Raw genomic sequence first — 19,525 nt, 5'->3', positions numbered from 1 at the left:
GGGGCGCCGCAGGCCCCGTGTCTCCCAGCAGGGGGCGCCGCCGGCCCCGTGTCTCCCAGCAGGGGGCGCCGCAGGCCCCGTGTCTCCCAGCAGGGGGCGCCGCAGGCCCCGTGTCTCCCAGCAGGGGGCGCCGCAGGCCCCGTGTCTCCCAGCAGGGGGCGCCGCAGGCCCCGTGTCTCCCAGCAGGGGGCGCTGCCGGCCCGGCCCGCTGCAGAGCAGCCTCTGCTCAGCTGGAGCTGCTTGTTGTTGTCAGAGGATGAAGCTGGAGGAAGAGGATGTGGTGACGAGTCATTTCTCAACAAGTGGAGCTTCGCTCGCACGGCGTGCATCACCTCTGTTCAGAAACGCAGCAGCAGGTTGAAGCTGCAGGCCTGATGAAGGCGAGGAGGAAGAGGAGGAGCAGGAAGCTGCAGCCTCGGCTTCAGACGCTCTGCAGGAAGGACGACCTGCAGCTCAGCAGTTCATCCTTCATGGATTCATCTCTGCGGCGGTTGGAGCTGAACACGCTGAACGGAGCTGAATTCAGCTTCCTGCTCATGTTGACATCAAGTCAGACGTGGAGAAATAAAACGGCAGGAATGTTTCTCTGAATCAGACCAGCTATCACACGTTCACACACCTTTATGGATCGCCATGGCAACGACTCGGTCCAGGATCAGGTCAGGGTTCGGTAGATGCAAAAGGATGAAACTTCCCCGGAGGATTTGACTGGACATTAAAGGGGCGGGGCCATGTAACTGTTACATATCAAATATGACTTCAATAAATCTGACTTCCTGATTTAACGCCTTCAAATTGGGTCTCTGTCTCTTTAAGAAGCTCCTGCTCTTCCTCAAGCTCCGCCTCCAGGAAGTCATCCCAACATGGCTGCTCTATTAACCCTTTAATGTTTTCACCAGCGCCGCTCTGAGCAGCAGCTCAGCTGCTGTTTGCTATTTGCTTCTGGCTAGTCTGGAGGAGCTGAGAGGGGGAGGAGCTCCATCTCGGAGGCGGGGCTAGGTCCACCCAGGCGTTCAGCAGCTGAATGGTTGCCATGGAGATTAAAGGATGTCTTAAACATGCCTTGAAAGCATCAAGGGAACATTCCAGGTTAGTTTTGATGAGGGAATAGTTAAAGTATATTTTGATGATGCTGCGTCTTTGAGCCGCCGCCAGGCTTCCCAGGTCCGTTCGTCTTGTTGGGCGGCGCTGAGGGGAAGTTTGCTGCTCAGCGACGATAGAAGGTTTCTCCTGCCGTCGCCTTCCGATCCGGAACGTTTCCTCTAAACTCTTCGGATCCGTCAGAACCTGAGCGGCAGCAGAGACTCCAAACCGCAGCTGAAGATGTTTTTGATGCTGAGCTGAGATACGAACCTCAGCCTGTGGTTTGATGGGGGCGGGGAGAGCGCCGCGCTGGAGCTGCAGCAGCAGAGGCCCAAACAGCCGGTTCAGGTCGGAGAGGCAGAACCTGCCAGAACCTCCAGAGCCTCCTGGACCTCCAGAACCTCCTGGACCTCCAGAACCTGCCAGAGCCTCCAGAGCTTCATCCTCTGGGATGTTTTCCTTCCCCAGGATTTTCTCGCCTCCTGAACCCTGAACGCAGCACCGTAACCACAGCAACCGCCCACACAGAACCAACCGGGCCCGGTTCCTCCCACCGACTCCCTGCCACAGAACAACCTGCAGAGCCGGACCCGTCTCCATGGAGACGGCTCTGAACTCTGGATCGCAGCGAATCAGAACCAGTTTGAAAAGTTTCTATGAACTAAAACGTCTAGTTTCAGTTTTACAGTGTTTTCCTTTCATCGCTGTGAAGTCCTGGGGTCAGAGGTCAGGGGTCGTGACCTTCAACCTGCCAAGGTGACGATGCTCCAGGAATTAGACCAGACCCACATTCAGAGCTCAACCATCAGGTCATCAGGAACTGATGATGTTTTCATGTTTCTGTGTTTTTACAGTGAACGTCTCAGTTTCCATCTCCTGGTTTTAGCTGAATGGTGCGGCCTGCAGCTTCACGTCTGAAGGCGTTCTGAATGTTGGACTTCCTGTCAGAGCAGGAAGGAGGAAAGTTTCAGTCTGAATGGATCTCAGACCGATGGGGCCCATCAGCTGTTTCTGTTGCTGAATGTCAGGATCCTCAGTTGGTTTGAGGTTTGGTTGATACTCTTTGTTCCTTACTTTGATTAGACCAGACCTGTTTCACTCCTCAGTGTTTAAACTGCATTATGTTTATTTCTTGTTGTAGTTTCTGTTTCTCAGCTCTGGAAACAGTTTGGACCAGAACCAGAACCAGAACCGTCTGAGCTGAGATGCGTTCAGGAGCAGCAAGAAACGGGAAACGTTCCTGTTTTGACCCAGAGCAAATAATTCAAGAGTGTTGGATCCGAACATCTGCACCCGGCAGAGGAAGGTTCTGTTCAGGTTCTGTTCTGGTTCTGTTCAGGTTCTGTTCAGGTTCTGTTCAGGTTCTGGTTCTGTTCAGGTTCTGTTCTGGTTCTGCTCAGGTTCTGTTCTGGTTCTGTTCAGGTTCTGTTCAGGTTCTGTTCTGGTTCTGTTCAGGTTCTGTTCAGGTTCTGTTCAGGTTCTGTTCAGGTTCTGCTCAGGTTCTGGTTCTGTTCTGGTTCTGTTCAGGTTCTGTTCAGGTTCTGTTCTGGTTCTGTTCAGGTTCTGTTCAGGTTCTGGTTCCCTAACAGAACCAGGACCGACCTGGCTCACCCGCGGCTTTCCCAGCATGCCCTGTGGCAGAGGACGCTGTATCCATGGAGACAGAACCACAGCCAGGCCCAGCAGAACCGAGGCTGAGGCCCGATTGGGTCAGAAGTTTCTGGTGGTCATGTGACCCGTTTTCCTGTCGACGGCGGCGGCTCAGGGCGTCTCATCTTCATCTTCATCTTCATCTTGGCCTCGTTTCCAAACAAAGCAGCTCAGACAGACAGGAAGTGGTTAACGGGTCGGGTTAGAGCCGGTTCTGCTGCAGGTTCTGATCGCTGCAGCTGACAGCTCTGTGGTCTCTGCTGATGGCATCATGTGACCACCAGCTGCTATTTCTGGTTGACATGAATTTATTTAAATCAGGTTCTGCTGCAGCTCCTTGCTGGCTGACCTCTGACCCCAGGGTCTTGCTGCAGCTGCGACCCTCCAGGCTGCAGAAGGGAAACAAGACGACGAGTTCTGATTCCGGCCGAGCTGCAAGGAAGTCCAGGATGCTGCAGCATCATGACCCTGCGTCATGTGAAGCAGCGTCATGTGAAGCAGCGTCATGTGAAGCAGCATCATGTGAAGCAGCATCATGGCGTCATGTGAAGCAGCAGCCTCATGTGAAGCAGCAGCCTCATGTGAAGCAGCGTCATGTGAAGCAGCGTCATGTGAAGCAGCGTCATGTGAAGCAGCATCATGTGAAGCAGCATCATGTGAAGCAGCATCATGTGAAGCAGCAGCCTCATGTGAAGCAGCATCATGTGAAGCAGCAGCCTCATGTGAAGCAGCCTCATGTGAAGCAGCAGCCTCATGTGAAGCAGCGTCATGTGAAGCAGCCTCATGTGAAGCAGCAGCCTCATGTGAAGCAGCGTCATGTGAAGCAGCAGCCTCATGTGAAGCAGCGTCATGTGAAGCAGCCTCATGTGAAGCAGCAGCCTCATGTGAAGCAGCGTCATGTGAAGCAGCCTCATGTGAAGCAGCCTCATGTGAAGCAGCCTCATGTGAAGCAGCGTCATGTGAAGCAGCATCATGTGAAGCAGCCTCATGTGAAGCAGCCTCATGTGAAGCAGCATCATGTGAAGCAGCATCATGTGAAGCAGCAGGAGCCTCATGTGAAGCAGCAGCCTCATGTGAAGCAGCAGCAGCCTCATGTGAAGCAGCCTCATGTGAAGCAGCCTCATGTGAAGCAGCAGCAGCCTCATGTGAAGCAGCGTCATGTGAAGCAGGAGCCTCATGTGAAGCAGCCTCATGTGAAGCAGGAGCCTCATGTGAAGCAGCATCATGTGAAGCAGCCTCATGTGAAGCAGCATCATGTGAAGCAGCATCATGTGAAGCAGCCTCATGTGAAGCAGCATCATGTGAAGCAGCAGCAGCATCATGTGAAGCAGCCTCATGTGAAGCAGCGTCATGTGAAGCAGCCTCATGTGAAGCAGCCTCATGTGAAGCAGCGTCATGTGAAGCAGCCTCATGTGAAGCAGCGTCATGTGAAGCAGCCTCATGTGAAGCAGCCTCATGTGAAGCAGCAGCCTCATGTGAAGCAGCGTCATGTGAAGCAGCCTCATGTGAAGCAGCCTCATGTGAAGCAGCCTCATGTGAAGCAGCGTCATGTGAAGCAGCCTCATGTGAAGCAGCGTCATCTGAAGCAGCCTCATGTGAAGCAGCCTCATGTGAAGCAGCGTCATGTGAAGCAGCGTCATGTGAAGCAGCCTCATGTGAAGCAGCCTCATGTGAAGCAGCGTCATGTGAAGCAGCCTCATGTGAAGCAGCCTCATGTGAAGCAGCCTCATGTGAAGCAGTGTCATGTGAAGCAGCCTCATGTGAAGCAGCGTCATGTGAAGCAGCCTCATGTGAAGCAGCATCACATCCAGCTGCTCTGCTGGCCAATCAGCCTCCTGCTTAGATGTTTTCTGATCCACAAACTTCCTGTCTCTGAAACCTCAGTGAACCCGGCGCCGCCTCCCTCCTTCCCCTGCCGGTTGGCCCCTCCCCCGCCTGCTGCTGCTGCTGCTGAGTGCTGCGGTGCCGCCGCAGTTCAGGGCGAGCGGAGAACAGGTGAGTTGGTGCTGCTGCATGCAGACGATGCTGCCTGGCTGGACGAGCGTCCTGATGCTGCTGCTGCAGGCGGCCGGGAGCCGGGCCCAGAGCGGAGACGGCGACCCGGACTCAGGTGAGACCGACTGGACCCGGCTGGGCCGAACAGAACCAGACCGCTGGGTCAGAAACACACAGGAACATCTCTGCTGTCTGCAGCAGGAAGGACCTGAGAGAAACTCTGGTTCTGGTTCTGGTTCTGGTTCCAGACAGCTGAAACCCTGATCTCCTATAATCAGACCAAAGCAGCCGATCAGCAGATTAGATGTTTGATGTTCAGTGAATCGTTTGTTTCTGGTTTCATGTTTTATGACGTAAAGCAGCCAAGCTGCTGAATCAAACATAAATAACTGGCTGGTTGAGGCAGAACTTTGACTGGTCCCCTGCTGTCTGTGGTTGTGGTTCTGCTTCCTGCCAGAACCGAGCCTCAGCTGCAGCTCTCATGTCAGCGTCCGGGCAAACAGCCTGACCTGCCACCTGCTGGGACGCCATAGAGACGAGGACGACGAGGACGGAGACAGAGACGCCATCGACAAGATGATCGTCTGGTGAGGCTCTCTGCTCCGGTTGCTCCTGACGGAACCCACCAGCAGAACCTGACAGGACCTTCTGCCCGTCTCTGCAGCCAGGTGAGGATGGAGAACGACAGGATGGAGGAGAAATGTGTGAGGGCTGATGGAGGCACGGTGAGCGGTCTGAGTACAGTGGCCGTCGCCAACGTGACGGTCCACCGGCGGGGAGGAGGACGGCTGTCAGCCACCGTGCTGCTGGAGAAGATCGGTGAGTCCAGAACCGGGCCGCGCCGGCCCACAACGCCACAAGACGATTCACGAGTTTCAGCATCGAAGTGAAAAAGTTTCATACCCTAACCCCTTTACTCCGACACCCTGAAACAGAAACCAGAGCTGCTTCAGCGTTTCCCTCATGCAGGCCCCCCACACTTTTCAGATTTAAATGTTTAAAACGTTCAGGCTTGTTTTCCTTCCTGTCTATAGTTCTGTGGGTCTGTTACAAGAAGTGAAACATGTAAAGACATAAAGAATCATATTTCCTGTGAAAAAGCAGTGAGTGATTGAATGTTTGAGGAAAAAAAACAAGAAAAAAAAAACAGTCAACAAAACGTCAGACAGAAAAACCAGATAGAGAAAAAACCAGATAGAGAAAAAACCAGATAGAGAAAATACCAGATCCTCCTGCTGACATGAAAAACAACATCCTGCAGATTTAAACGTAGTAAAATACTGATCTCATGTTGAACAATCTAAACAGTGAAGACAGAAATGATTTAAAACTCATCTGCTGCAGTAATATTAGCATATAAGCTAACAAGAGCTAAACGCTAATGTTAGCTTACGTGCTAATATCAGATTTTCGTACACCTGCATGTTGGGTAACATTAACTCAGACCATCCAGAAAGTTAACTATAACTTTTAGGCCAAATTAGCTAAAATGCTAATGTTAGCTTAGATCAAAGGTCGATGAGTGGGGTCACCTGGACAGGTCACTGGTCCACCGCAGGACATCCTTCACCTCAATCACATTCTGACATGAAAAGTAAATAATTCATATTCAAAGGGAGGAGGAAGTGATTCTGAGTGTTGAGCTGGTGAACCCTGTTCCTTTGGGGTCAAATGAAGTGACACTAACCCCGACCTTAACGAACCGACCCCGAGCTTAACAAAATGACCCCAACCTTAACGAACAAACCCGACCTTAACGAAACGACCCCGACCTTAACGAACGATCCCAACCTTAACGAACCGACCTAGTCCCTAACGAACGATCCCGACCTTAACGAACGATCCCGACCTTAATGAACGACCCCGACCTTAACAAACGATCCCGACCTTAACGAACGATCCCGACCTTAACGAACCGACCTAGTCCCTAACGAACGATCCCGACCTTAACGAAACAACCCCGACCTTAACGAAACGACCCCGACCTTAACGAACGACCCCGACCTTAACGAAACGACCCCGACCTTAACGAACGACCCCGACCTTAACGAAACGACCCCGACCTTAACGAACGACCCCGACCTTAACGAAACGACCCCGACCTTAACGAAACGACCCCGACCTTAACGAAACGACCCCGACCTTAACGAACGACCCCGACCTTAACGAAACGACCCCGACCTTAACGAAACGACCCCGACCTTAACGAACAACCCCGACCTTAACGAAACGACCCCGACCTTAACGAACGACCCCGACCTTAACGAACGACCCCGACCTTAACGAAACGACCCCGACCTTAACGAACGACCCCGACCTTAACGAAACGACCCCGACCTTAACGAACGACCCCGACCTTAACGAAACGACCCCGACCTTAACGAAACGACCCCGACCTTAACGAAACGACCCCGACCTTAACGAACGACCCCGACCTTAACGAAACGACCCCGACCTTAACGAAACGACCCCGACCTTAACGAACGACCCCGACCTTAACGAAACGACCCCGACCTTAACGAACGACCCCGACCTTAACGAAACGACCACGACCTTAACGAACGATCCTGACCTTAACAAAACGACCCCGACCTTAACAAACGACCCCGACCTTAACGAACGACCCCGACCTTAACGAAACGACCCCGACCTTAACGAAACGACCCCGACCTTAACGAACGATCCCGACCTTAACGAAACGACCCCGACCTTAACGAACGACCCCGACCTTAACGAACGATCCCGACCTTCACGAACGATCCCAACCCTAACGAACGATCCCGACCTTAAAGAACGATCCCAACCCTAACGAACGATCCCGACCTTAACGAAACAACCACAAACTTAACGAACCAACCCCGACCTCAACGAACGACCCCGACCTTAATGAACGACCACGACCTTAATGCACAATCCCGACCTTAATGAACCAATCCCGACCTTAACGAAATGACCCCGACCTCAACGAACGATCCCAACCTTAACAAAACGACCACGAGCTTAACGAACCAATTCCGACCCTAACGAACCAATTCTGACCTTAACGAAACGACCCTGATCCTAACAAAATGACCCCAAACTTAACGAATGATCCCGACCTTCACGAACGATCCCAACCTTAACGAACCGACCCTGTTCCTAACGAACGATCCCGACCTTAACGGAACAACCCCGACCTCAACGAAACGACCCCGACCTTAACGAACGACCCCGACCTTAACGAACAATCCCGACCTTCACGAACGATCCCAACCCTAACAAACGATCCCGACCTTAACGAACCGACCCCAACCATAACGAACCGACCCCGACCTTAACGAAATGACCCTGACATTAACGAAACGACCCTGACATTTACAAACCGACCCAGATCCTAACGAACGATCCCGACCTTAACGAAACAACCGCAACCTTAACGAACCGACCCCGACCTCAACGAACGACCACAACCTTAATGCACGATCCCGACCTTAACGAAATGACCCCGACCTTAACGAACCGATTCCGACCTTAACAAAACAACCGCAACCTTAACGAACCGACCCCGACCTCAACGAACGATCCCAACCTTAACAAAACAACCGCAACCTTAACGAACCGACCCCGACCTCAACGAACAATCCCAACCTTAACAAAACGACCACGAGCTTAACGAACCAATTCCGACCCTAACCAACCAATCCCGACCCTAACGAACCGATCCCGACCTTAACAAAACAACCGCAACCTTAACGAACCGACCCCGACCTCAACGAACGATCCCAACCTTAACAAAACGACCACGAGTTTAACGAACCAATTCCGACCCTAACGAACCAATTCTGACCTTAACGAAACGACCCTGATCCTAACGAAATGACCCCAACCTTAACGAATGATCCCGACCTTAACGAATGATCCCGACCTTAACGAACCGACCCTGATCCTACTGAGAGCAGTTTGACAGTGAATACTTGTGAACATTTCTTTCTTTTCTGCCTCTCCGTGTTCCAGTGAAGCCCAAAAGTCCGAGGATTTTCAACGTGACAATGGATCCGATGAAGAACCGGGCTGAGATCTACTTCCAGATCCCCTACAGCAGAGACTACCTGAATCTGAACACCCAGATCTTCCAGCTCAACCTGTGGACCCACGGCAGCAACATCGTATGGCCCTCGGCGCTACCAGAGAGTTTGACCTCTGACCTCTGCTGGATCTGACCTGCTGATCTCGTCCTGCAGACCCAGAACGTCACGTCTAAGAACTTCCTGCATATCGACAGGCAGCACCTCCGTCAGGACTCTGAGTACCAGGTCAGAGTCCGGTCCATCCCTACCGGCGTTCTGCAGGGAACCTGGAGCACCTGGAGCCCCGAGTTCCCCTTCCACATGCCGCCTGGTGAGAACATCGGACCTCCAGCAGCGTAGAGCTCTGAGCTGCCGCCACTGACATCATTTCCTGTCCCTCCTCAGAGGAGAAGCTGCCGAGTTCAGATAAGACGGAGTGGACCGTCTCCGGACCCGTCCTGAGCTTCGTCTCTGCGCTGGTGGTTCTGTGCAGCATCATCATCGTCTGGAAGTCGGGGTAGGCCTCGATGTCCAGCCGGAGCTTCAGGTGTGTCTCTGGTTCCTAACTTCCTGTTTCTCTCAGGATCTTGTCCTACATGTGGCCCAGCATCCCACACCCCAAGCAGGCGCTGGTCCAGATCTGCAAACCGAACAAGGTGACTTCCTGAACCAGCAGGTTCTGCTCACACCAGAACCCGCCTAACCATCTGCTGCTCCCCAGGGCCTGTTGCTGGACCTCAACCCTGAGGTCTTCAGCTCCCTGCGAGTCCTGCCGCTGGAGAAGCCACAGGCGGAGGAGGCAGAGCCGCACAGGAGGCCCATTGGGACCGGGTCCGCCACTGGGTCCCAATCTGAATCCCAGTCCGCCGCCGAGTCCCAATCCAGATCCCAGTCCGCCGCTGGGTCCCAATCCAGATCCCAGTCCTCCGCCGGGTCCCAATCTGGATCCCAGTCTGGATCCAGGTCCAGCTCCTCCCACAGCACCACCAGCAGCGCCTCCAGCGCCGTCACAGAGGAGCTGGAGGTCTCTGCGCTGCTGAGCTGCTCAGACGGCGAGGACAGCGTCCCCAGCAGCGCCCCGTCCCCCGTCGACGTCCTGCGGCGCGAAGACGAGTCCCAGAACCTTCTGGCCCGGCGTGGCGGCCCGGGGCAGGAGGAGGCCTACGTCACCATGTCCAGTTTCTACCAGAGCCAGTAGCACAGCGCCACCAGCTGGAGGACCAGCGTCTCATCTGTCCTTCACATCTGACTCCCAAAGCTGGACTCATACGACCTTTGACCCTTCCTCAGGCATCTTTGTTCATTCTTCAGGGCTCCTCTCAGTATTTGACCTTTGACCTCATATAGCTGCTTCCTGACTGGACCCTAAGCCCCCAGTCCCCCAGAACCTGAGAACAACCAGTTCCTCTTACTGGTCCCAGCGCTCACATTCACACTAACAGGACGAGTCACATGGTCTACGGCAGCCAATCAGAGGCCAGCTTCTCCTCTGTCCCTGATTGGCTCAGGAAACGATTTTATTTTAGCAGTTTGATCGAATATTACAGCCTGAATGAGGATAATAAATAATTTAATTTGGGGAATAAAGTCATAATATTATCAGAATAAAGAGAAAAACCTGAAATGTTATCAGATGTGAACGGCTCAGCTGCAGGTTTTCATTTCTAGTCAAAGTTTAAATCCTGTGACTGATAATCTGATGCTGATATGATAAAAACTTATTTATAAAACCCATAAAGATGTTCCTCATTTTAACACAAAGATCTAAAAAATGTTTTAAACGGAGGAACTGAAAAAATTTACAAGATGATTCTGACAAAACGACAAATTTATTCTCTTATTCCGGCTTTAATATCATGTTATTATCATTATTACTATCATTATTATCGTTATTACTATCATTATTATCGTTATTACTATCATTATTATCGTTATTACTATCATTATTATCATTAATACTATCATTATTATTGTTATTACTATTATTATCCTCTCCTGTTGTTTCGGCTTCATGCTGGTAGAGTTTCTGTCTCACACCGGACCTGCTGCTGGTTCTGAACATTTGGGTCAAACTGGTTCTGATGGTTTCACAGGTCCTGCTGTAGATCCAAACGGACTTTGGTTCTCCATGAAGCTCAGTTAAATCAGAAGGTTCTGTTGGTGGAACATGGCAGCAGAACCAGAACCAGGCGGTCCATTTGACCCGTTCTGGAGGTTCTTCATTCAAGGTTCTGGTCCCAAAGTTCACAAACGTTCCTGATCTCAGAAGAGAAACTCAGAGACCCAATCAGAACCAACCAGAAGGTTCTGATGGACTTCCTTCATCTGGCTCCAGAACCTTCTGATAGAACTGAACCGTCAGAAGAACCAAAGCATCCAAACCCAACAGAACCAAGAGACAGAACGGTTCCTCTGGTTCTGATCCGTTCAGTTCAGATTGAAGGTCGTCTGAAGGAACCAAGGAATCATCATTCAGTCCGATCATTTGGGTCAGAACCGGGTCAGAAGCCAATCACAGCCCAGATTGGGTCGAAGTGATCATAAAGGTCGTTTCCATGGAAACCAGCTGGTTGCCAGTCATGTTCAGCCTCCAGAACCTTCAGAGTTCTACATGTTCTGTGGTTTGACCCGGTTCTGTTTGGGTTCTGGTTCCTAACAGCAGTAGAACCTGTGGAAACATCAGAGACGTTCTTTAGAAGCTGCTCCCATCCGGACCCGTCCGGTTCTGGACCCGTCCGGACCCTCAGAACCGGCTGCTGCTGCAGAGTTTCGTTTCCCCTGCAGCACTCAAACGCATCGCGTGCCGAGTGGGAACTTCCTGTTGCCACGGCGACCTGTTTGTTCTGATTGTGGTCGGGTCGGGTCGACGTCGCTGCTGTAAGATCCGACCCGGTCCAAACGTCACGAGCATCCAGACCAGAATGTACGGCTCCGCTTTGTCTGTATTAATGTTCTGTACATACTGCCAGGTTTGAACTAGGACCTTTATTTAACCGCTGTTAACCAGTTATTGATTGTGATCAATAAAGTAAAAAATTCATATGAAAAGTTTCTGTTGAAATGATGAAGCAAAGTTTCACATCCTAGAGATGGAAATCAATTATTTGATATCAGTGATCACTGTAAAACATTAATAACATTATTATAGTGATCACTGTAAAACATTAATAACATTATTATAGTGATCACTGTAAAACATTAATAACATTATTATAGTGATCACTGTAAAACATTAATAACATTATTATTATTATAGTGATCACTGTAAAACATCATAAATGCGTCATAATTCACGCGGCGTCAGAGCTTCCAGGCGTTCCTCATCATCAGGATGAAGTAGGCGTCGCTGTCGATGGAGGCGCTGACGCCGCTGTAGTAGTTCAGGAACTCCTCTTTGCTCACCTGGAGGTCAGAGGATGAAGATGGTCAGTGAGGAAGAGGAGTGCGTCCAGAATCGGTTCTGTCCGACGTTCTCCGGACCGACGGCAAACCGAGAGAAAGCTGGAGAAACCCCGAGTAGATCAGAGTAGACATCATCCTACTGACTGAACCACGGATAAAATACAGGAAGGTAAAGTTTCTGAGACCCAAAGGTCTGGAGGAAGTCCTGACCTTTGGGTCTCCCAGGAGGACAGAGGGACAGATAGACAGGAGGACAGGGGGACAGATGGACAGGAGGACAGTGGGAGAGATAGACAGGAGGACAGTGGGACTGGTTCAGTGGCGCAACTACACATTATTCAGGTGGATGCGAAAACATAGATCGGCGCCCCCCCTCCGGGGGAAGGAGCGTCAGGGTGAAGGAGCGACGCTCACCCCCCCACCCCCCGAGGCGACGATACGTGAAGGGTAAAACTCGCTACATTTACCTCGTTATGTGCGAGGTGAAGGAGCGTAAGGCGTACGGGAAAATATCATCGGCGCGCCGCCCCCTCCAGACGGGGTTTTGGCGCCCCCTCTGGTGCTGTGCCCCTATGCGTTGCATACCCTGCATACCCACTTTTTGCGCCACTGGAGTGGTTTTACTGTCTTAATGTGTAGAAAAATAAAAACAACCAAAACAAAAACCTGGACATGGAACCGAGGAACTTGATTGTCCTGCTGGATCCAGGAAAGTTCTGTTGAGGCGTGATGTCGTCTACCAGAACCGAATCAGAACCAAACTGTCTGGTTCCGGTCCAAATGTTGGATTGTTCCAACCATACAGCACAGATCAGGAGACCCACAGCCATCCCCACCAGCAGACATAGCTAATGCTAATGCTAATGCTAGCACCAAGAAGATGCTGGGAGAATGAACTGTGTGATTTAAAACACCCAACATTTTCTCTGACCCCTTTAAACGGTGGATCCCTGAAACTGGACACATTGAACGATACGACCAAGCAGAACATAAATACATGAGACCGGTTCATCCTGTCTGCTCCCCCAGAGGCTCCAGAACAAACATCATGTTTCTGGTTTCGCCTTGTTTCCCTTTCAGAGCCTCTCTGAGGACCGTCAGACTCTGGACCACGGACTCATTCCCGTACCTTCCCGTCTTTGTCGTACGGAGAGTCGAAGCTGTCCAGGAAGGTCCGGAACACCTGCTCCTCGGTCCACTCCCCGTTCTGGTACTTTGGGTGGTACTTGGCGTTGTAGACGCCCCTCAGGTCGTCCACGGTGATCACGCCGTCTCCGGTCTTATCCAGCTTCCTGAACGCCTCCATCACCACCTCCTTCCTGGACTTGGACATGGGAGGCTGCAGGACAGAGGGACGAGTTCATGCTAAACCAGTGGAACCAGTTGGTTCCGAGGTCAGAAAAGACACTGGGTTTCATCGAGCAGCCGGACGATTAGAACCAGACAGGAGACCAGTGAGACCAGGACAGGTCTGGTGGTACTGGTGGTACTGGTTTACCCTCAGGGTGATGAGGAACTCGTCAAAGTCGATGGAGCCGCTGCCGTCGTGGTCGAAGTGTTGGAACATGGCGGAGGCCTCGTCCTTCTCGATCAGCAGCCCGTAGTCGCTCAGGCCCTTCAGGAACTCCTTGAAGTCCAGAGAGCGGTTCTCGTTGTCGTCCATGATCCTGAAGATCCTGACAGGAAACAGACTGTTGGAGCAACACTGCCCCCTGCTGGCCACCCCAGATCAATGACCACAAACAGACTCATCCTCAGGGATTTATGTTTAACTCCCTGTAGATCACAGCATCTATAGGGAGACTACAAACTGCTGAACTAAAAGTTTTTACATTTATTAAAGTATCTCCAGATTCTCACTAAAACTAAAACTGAGCTCCAAACAGAACAGAAATACAGGAAGTAAAAATACTTTTTATGTTATCATCTGTATAAAAACTGTTACGGTATGTGTCTGTGGTTTCTAGTTCTCAGCCTTGATGACACATTTAGAGCCGAACCGAGAAACTACGATCGCAAACTGCTGATCTGATGTAGTAAATGAGCTCAGAGTACCACAGAGTACTACAGAGCTGAGATCAGCGGCTGGAAACCACCGACAGCAACAGAACGATGAAAACAACAACATCCTGCAGCAACGCCGAGTCAGCACAGCCCACAGCATGACTACTGCAGACACACAGAACTCTGAACGACACGGAGCAACACTGGAGTAATCAGAGTACTACTGGAGTAACTAAAGTACTCGTGGTGTTTTGGATCAGTTTTGCTTTTACTGAACTGAACCTGCAGAGACGTTAAAACCTTTGATCAGTGTTTGTTTCTTTATGAAGTTTATTAGTTTTGACTCTAGTTATAAATGCAGGGTTTCCCAGAGTGCATTATAGGCCTGGCGGCCGCCATGCTTTAGTGGCCCCACCGCCAGGCTAAGCCTTTCTTGTTTATGGTTTTAGGAAAATAATAAAAAAATTAAAAATAAATTTTAAAAAAAGTTGTTCTTTTCTTGTTCTTTTATAAGATGGATTGCAAGCGTCTCTGTTGCTCTAATCGCTTCACTGGCGGAGCATATTTATTCCTAAAAGATATGTTTATAGAAGATAGATTTATAGTTTATGCATTTAAAGCCGGACCGATCACACCGCTGGGCCTCTGCGCGCTGCAGCAGCTGGATTAAGTTTACCTCAGCGCGCCTCCTTTCACTCAAACTGGACACAGGCTGACCTGTATGGATATTTACATCCATCCCTGTGAGGAATTATGATTTTTTCCAGAGTTTTTTATCAAGGTAGGACTTTAAACACCACTCTGGTTGGCTCTGGTTGTGCAGCTCTACGTGAACTGCAGGAATAACTTGTAGTCGCTCTTTCAGAGGTGCGTTAAGGAGCGGTGAGAATGATTTATATTTATGAACAAAATGTTATGCGGCTTTTCCATCTCAACACGCTGCCCAGCGCTTGACTCTGCCTGCCTGATAAAGTTCATCTATGTGTTCCCGGTTGGTGGGTGTATTAGTTAACAAACTAGCATTAACCTGATCATGCTGGTTCAGCCTGGTGAGGAGCTTTCGCGCTCTCCTGTCTGTAATGCATCAAGCTGATTTTATATTATTATTTTTAGTCTCATTTTTCTGGTTATACAAAGCATCAAACCGTATCAAATGCTTTGTCCACTTAGACAGAGTTAATGTGCACAGCGGCGCAGAGATCTGAGAAACTTGTCCCATAAATTCGACCAGTCAGAACAGTTTCTGTGGTTCTTATTAAAAACTCAACAGACATGAAATGAAAGAGCTACTGAAGCCACATTAGCAGCATTGAATCAAATCTCCCGTTTGTTGCTCATCTCTGCTCAGTGCAGCAGGTTTAACTCATCCTGCAGGGCCGGTCCAAGGCTGCATGAGGCCTGGGGCAGAATCTGATTTAGGGGCCCCATCAGCAGCTCTAACAGATGTGTTGGATTTAATCTGAGAGAGGGGGAGGAGTTTAATTGGCCAACCTAAAAAGCAATAAATTATAATTGCCGTTTACTAAATTGTATTTGTGAACAAACAGCTCAAATTCAAAGATTAGGCTCACAGTGTTAGATTGTTGCCATGGTAACAAAACAATCTACCTATGAATATTGTTCTTTGAGCTTTTACAAAGTAAACCTATCAGATCCTTAAAATCTTACATATAAATGTTAAACAATTTAAAATCTTTTCATTTATGTATGCTGAAATTGAATCAAATTTAAGAGCATTGATCATCTCGATAAACAAATGTTACATGTATATATCTGTGATTTCTGTTAAAATATTAGCATTTATGGGGCCCCTGAAGCCCTGGGGGTCCTGACGGAGCTGCTGACTTAATTTGGATTAAACAGAAGTGCAAATAATTGATATTCATTTTAATTGTAATATTTTGATTTGTTGTTTTTAAGACTAGTTGTGGGTTTAAATAATGTTTCACTGGAGATGTTTTCTCGTAACGTATAATTACCGAGTGATATTCTTACATTTCCTGTCACCTTTAACTTCTTTTAATATAAAAACACGGTGGACCGACGGCGGACCGACCACCGGCTGAGCAGGTTTACTGGGGGAAACCCTGAAATGTTTTATAAATATATTTATAAATATCCATCCATTTTCTAACACCTTGTCCCTCAGTGGGGTCAGGAGCTGCTGGTGCCTCTCCAGCTAATGTTCTGGACGAGAGGCGGGGTCACCTGGACAGGTCACCTGGACAGGTCACCAGTCTGTCTCAGGGCAACACAGAGACACACAACCATCCACACACACACACACACACACATAGGGATAATTTATAGAGACCAATTAACCTGACAGTCATGTTTCTGGACTGTGGGAGGAAACCGGAGTACCTGGAGAAAACCCACCATGCACAGGGAGAACATGGAGACTCCATGCAGAAAGACCAGGAATCGAACCCAGAACCTTCTTGCTGCAAGGCAGCAGCTCTACCACTTCTCCACCGTGCAGCCCTTGTTTATAAATGTATTTTATTAATTTGTTTTAAATGTTTCTCTTGTCGTTTTCTCGTTTCTTCTCTCTGGTTCCAGGTGAGTTGAAGAAATGTTTCCTCTGATCCGACCAAACTTTGACGTTTCTGCATTCGAGAGCCACAGAGACCCGGTTCTGACCCGGTCCTGGCCCGGCTCCACTGCGGTCAGAACAGCTGTAACCAGGTGAGTGAAGTGGGCGGGGCTTACCTGCCCAGGCCTTTGATCCCAGACGAGCCGCGGGTCAGACACTGCAGCCGGAGCCGCTCCACCGGGTCAGAACATTCCGACAGCTGCTGCCTGGCCTTCTGGGCCATCGCTCGGTCGTGTCTGGACGTTCCTGCCATGACTGAGAGCCACACACAGCAGAGGGTCGGTTCTGGTTCTGGTACCAGATGTTCTGGTTCTGGTACCAGAGGGTCGGTTCTGGTTCTGGTACCAGAGGGTCGGTTCTGGTTCTGGTACCAGATGTTCTGGTTCTGGTACCAGATGTTCTGGTTCTGGTACCAGAGGGTCGGTTCTGGTTCTGGTCTCCAGATGTTCTGGTTCTGTCATAAAGCCAGGTCTTTTCATGACAGAATGAAATTTTGTCTTTTTATTTTTTTCAATCAAGAAACAATAAATTATTTGTTTAATTTGTTTTAAACTATTAAACAATGAATTTCTCCTTTTTATGACTGAATATGTAAATAGTTAATAAAGTATCAATAATAATATCTGTATCATTGATAAAGCATCAGGTCAGAACCCGGATCAGAACCATCCGAACTTATTTAAAGTTTCTGTTTATCTGCTGGGCGGACAAACGGCGCCACCTGCTGGTCAGAAGCAGGAACTGACCTCAGTGTTCCGTGCTCTTATTGTGAAGGTCTCCTCCAGGTGTGGCGGCCTGAAACTCTGATGTTTATCTCTGGAACAGGAAGCAGCAGCCGCCGCTGCGCGCGCAGCGACACAGACAAACAACCAATGAACCAATCAGCGGCTCGGACTCACCAGTTTCTCCTCCAGTTCTCCCAGTTGAACCAGTTTGTTCTCAGCTTCAGTTCGACGCTGCTCTGCTCCAAACGATCCGTCGTTACCATGGAGACCTGCTGCTCTGGGCTCTGATTGGCTGCTCTGTCTATAGCGGTGACGTCATGTTTATCAGGAAACAGAAGAGCCAATAAAAACCCAGAGACACTCAGTAGCGGTAATTTTTTTTTTAAAAAGATCTTTATTGACATACAGAATACAGAACAGTCAGCATACATTGTTTTATAATGTCCGCCAGGGGGTTACAAACACTGAGACAATATATCGCCATAACATTACATTTTCATAAGAATTCATAATGACTGATTTTTTAATATAGTGTTTTTCCAAATAAATTAAAATGCTTCTGCCACTGGGTCAAGTTTTTCTGGGTCTTGTCAGTAATGGGGTTAAAATTAAGGAGACATCTGGATCTCTGTTTTTTGTGATAATTCCTAGGTAACTAATAGATTCTTTTACAGATATGCCACAAATAAATGAAATGTTGCCGTATTTAAGAGCACGTAGTTCACATTGCTTATATATTTAGACAAAGTCCAGATGCAGCAGAGAAAATGTTAATCACATCAAGTGCTAAAGATATTTGAGAGGAGTTTTTCAGAAATAATGTATAATAATAGAAAAATTAATAATGTTAATTTCTCGACCGGCCCCTGCGATACCTTTTAGTTTTCTCAGTTTAATAGAGTCTGTGAATAACTGAGTGCAGAGGAGGAAAAGATAAGGCGATATGGGACATCCTTGCCTGACTCCTCGTTTAAGGAAGAAATCAGGTGAAGTACCACCATGTAGTCTGACTGAGCAATTTCCATTTGTATACATTGCTTTGATAGCACTGCTAAAGTAAGAGCCAAAAACAAACTTTTCTAAGGCGTGAAATATGAAATTATGTTCGACGGCGTCATCGAACATAATTTATAAAAGACTTATAAAAGTCCAGAAAAAGAATAAAGCTGTCATCAGTGCATAAATCTGAATAATCAATTAAATCAGGTCTAATCTAATGTTACTAATAATACTAGTCTAATGTTATTGTAAATACGTCTGTTTTTCATGAGTCCAGATTGAGTCATCAGTTATGCAATCCAAAACGGATTTGATCCTTTTAGCAAATATTAGTGCAAATATTTTTTTAATCATCATTTAACAAGCAAATTGGGCTCCAATTGTCAATGAAGAGTAAATCTTATTTTGGTTTTGGTATTAGAGTTATGAGACCTTGGGTCCTGGAACGTTAGCTGGAGATGGGCACCAGCAACCCTCCTGACCCCACTGAGGGACAAGGGTGAAAGAAAATGGATGGATGGATGGATGGATGGATGGATGGATGGATGGATGGATGGATGGATGGATGGATGGATGGAGACCTTGGGTTAGAGTAGGAGGGAGGGATTATCTATACATTCTAGGAAAAGTTCATGGAAGAAGGGTGCAAGCTAAAAAATGTTTTCCAAACGGAAAACGTTTTACAGAATTCAGAGGTAAGGCCGTCCGCACCAGGAGGGTTATTGGACTTGAGATTTTCAATAGCAAAATGGATTATTATCGGCTCATCACAAGATTTTTTGATTATCTGTTAGAGAACCCAGAAAATGACAAGTAGAATTTTCATTATATTTTGATTCATATAATTTAGTATAAAATTCTGAACAATTTTTGGCTATTTTTCAATGGTCATCTGTGATGTCTCCATCAATGTTTAATTTTTGAATAGTGTTCATTTTAACATGGAATTTTTCAAGTCGAAAAAAGTACGGGCTATTCTGCTCTGTTCCTCTAACCATCTTTTTCTGCTTCTCACAAAGGCTCCT

The 19,525-nt window shown here is 48.7% G+C and overlaps 2 protein-coding genes across 4 annotated transcripts; one reads left to right on the top strand and one right to left on the bottom strand.

Annotated features, from left to right (window-relative positions):
- Window positions 1-1,474: 1,474 nt before the first annotated feature.
- Window positions 1,475-11,822, top strand: il7r (interleukin 7 receptor). Of its 2 annotated transcripts, XM_081613530.1 has the most exons (9): window positions 1,475-1,839; window positions 1,938-2,130; window positions 5,186-5,315; window positions 5,393-5,547; window positions 8,722-8,873; window positions 8,949-9,105; window positions 9,180-9,291; window positions 9,358-9,430; window positions 9,496-11,822. In XM_081613530.1, the coding sequence occupies exons 3-9, from the start codon at window positions 5,305-5,307 to the stop codon at window positions 9,970-9,972; spliced, it is 1,137 nt and encodes a 378-aa protein (XP_081469656.1). In that variant the 5' UTR covers window positions 1,475-1,839; window positions 1,938-2,130; window positions 5,186-5,304; the 3' UTR covers window positions 9,973-11,822. The 2 variants fall into 2 exon arrangements, with proteins under 2 accessions (XP_081469656.1, XP_008422986.2); XM_008424764.3 differs by lacking the exons at window positions 1,475-1,839; window positions 1,938-2,130 and adding an exon at window positions 4,635-4,843.
- Window positions 11,741-17,790, bottom strand: capslb (calcyphosine-like b). Of its 2 annotated transcripts, none has more exons than XM_008424762.3 (5): window positions 17,676-17,790; window positions 16,893-17,031; window positions 13,675-13,852; window positions 13,306-13,515; window positions 11,741-12,176 (listed from the first exon to the last, which is right to left on the bottom strand). In XM_008424762.3, the coding sequence occupies exons 2-5, from the start codon at window positions 17,027-17,029 to the stop codon at window positions 12,075-12,077; spliced, it is 627 nt and encodes a 208-aa protein (XP_008422984.1). In that variant the 5' UTR covers window positions 17,030-17,031; window positions 17,676-17,790; the 3' UTR covers window positions 11,741-12,074. The 2 variants fall into 2 exon arrangements, with proteins under 2 accessions (XP_008422984.1, XP_008422985.1); XM_008424763.3 differs by lacking the exon at window positions 17,676-17,790 and adding an exon at window positions 17,523-17,669.
- Between the last annotated feature and the right edge of the window lie 1,735 nt (window positions 17,791-19,525).

The sequence above is a fragment of the Poecilia reticulata genome, chromosome 12, assembly GCF_904066995.2.
Source record: "Poecilia reticulata chromosome 12, P_reticulata-male-v2, whole genome shotgun sequence".
Lineage (NCBI taxonomy): Eukaryota > Metazoa > Chordata > Actinopteri > Cyprinodontiformes > Poeciliidae > Poecilia > Poecilia reticulata.
Note: the sequence above shows the minus strand (reverse complement) of the source record. Positions and strands in the feature narration are given on the sequence as shown.

Excerpts from the sequence above, each read along its gene's own strand:
- il7r (XM_008424764.3), top strand. The coding sequence starts at position 4,747 with ATGCAGACGATGCTGCCTGGCTGGACGAGCGTCCTGATGCTGCTGCTG. Across the intron at positions 4,844-5,185 it reads AGACGGCGACCCGGACTCAG|AACCGAGCCTCAGCTGCAGC; the intron begins GTGAGACCGACT and ends GCTTCCTGCCAG. Across the intron at positions 5,316-5,392 it reads ATCGACAAGATGATCGTCTG|CCAGGTGAGGATGGAGAACG; the intron begins GTGAGGCTCTCT and ends CCGTCTCTGCAG.
- capslb (XM_008424762.3), bottom strand. The coding sequence starts at position 17,029 with ATGGCAGGAACGTCCAGACACGACCGAGCGATGGCCCAGAAGGCCAGG. Across the intron at positions 13,853-16,892 it reads GGGATCAAAGGCCTGGGCAG|GATCTTCAGGATCATGGACG; the intron begins GTAAGCCCCGCC and ends GTTTCCTGTCAG. Across the intron at positions 12,177-13,305 it reads CGTACGACAAAGACGGGAAG|GTGAGCAAAGAGGAGTTCCT; the intron begins GTACGGGAATGA and ends TCTGACCTCCAG.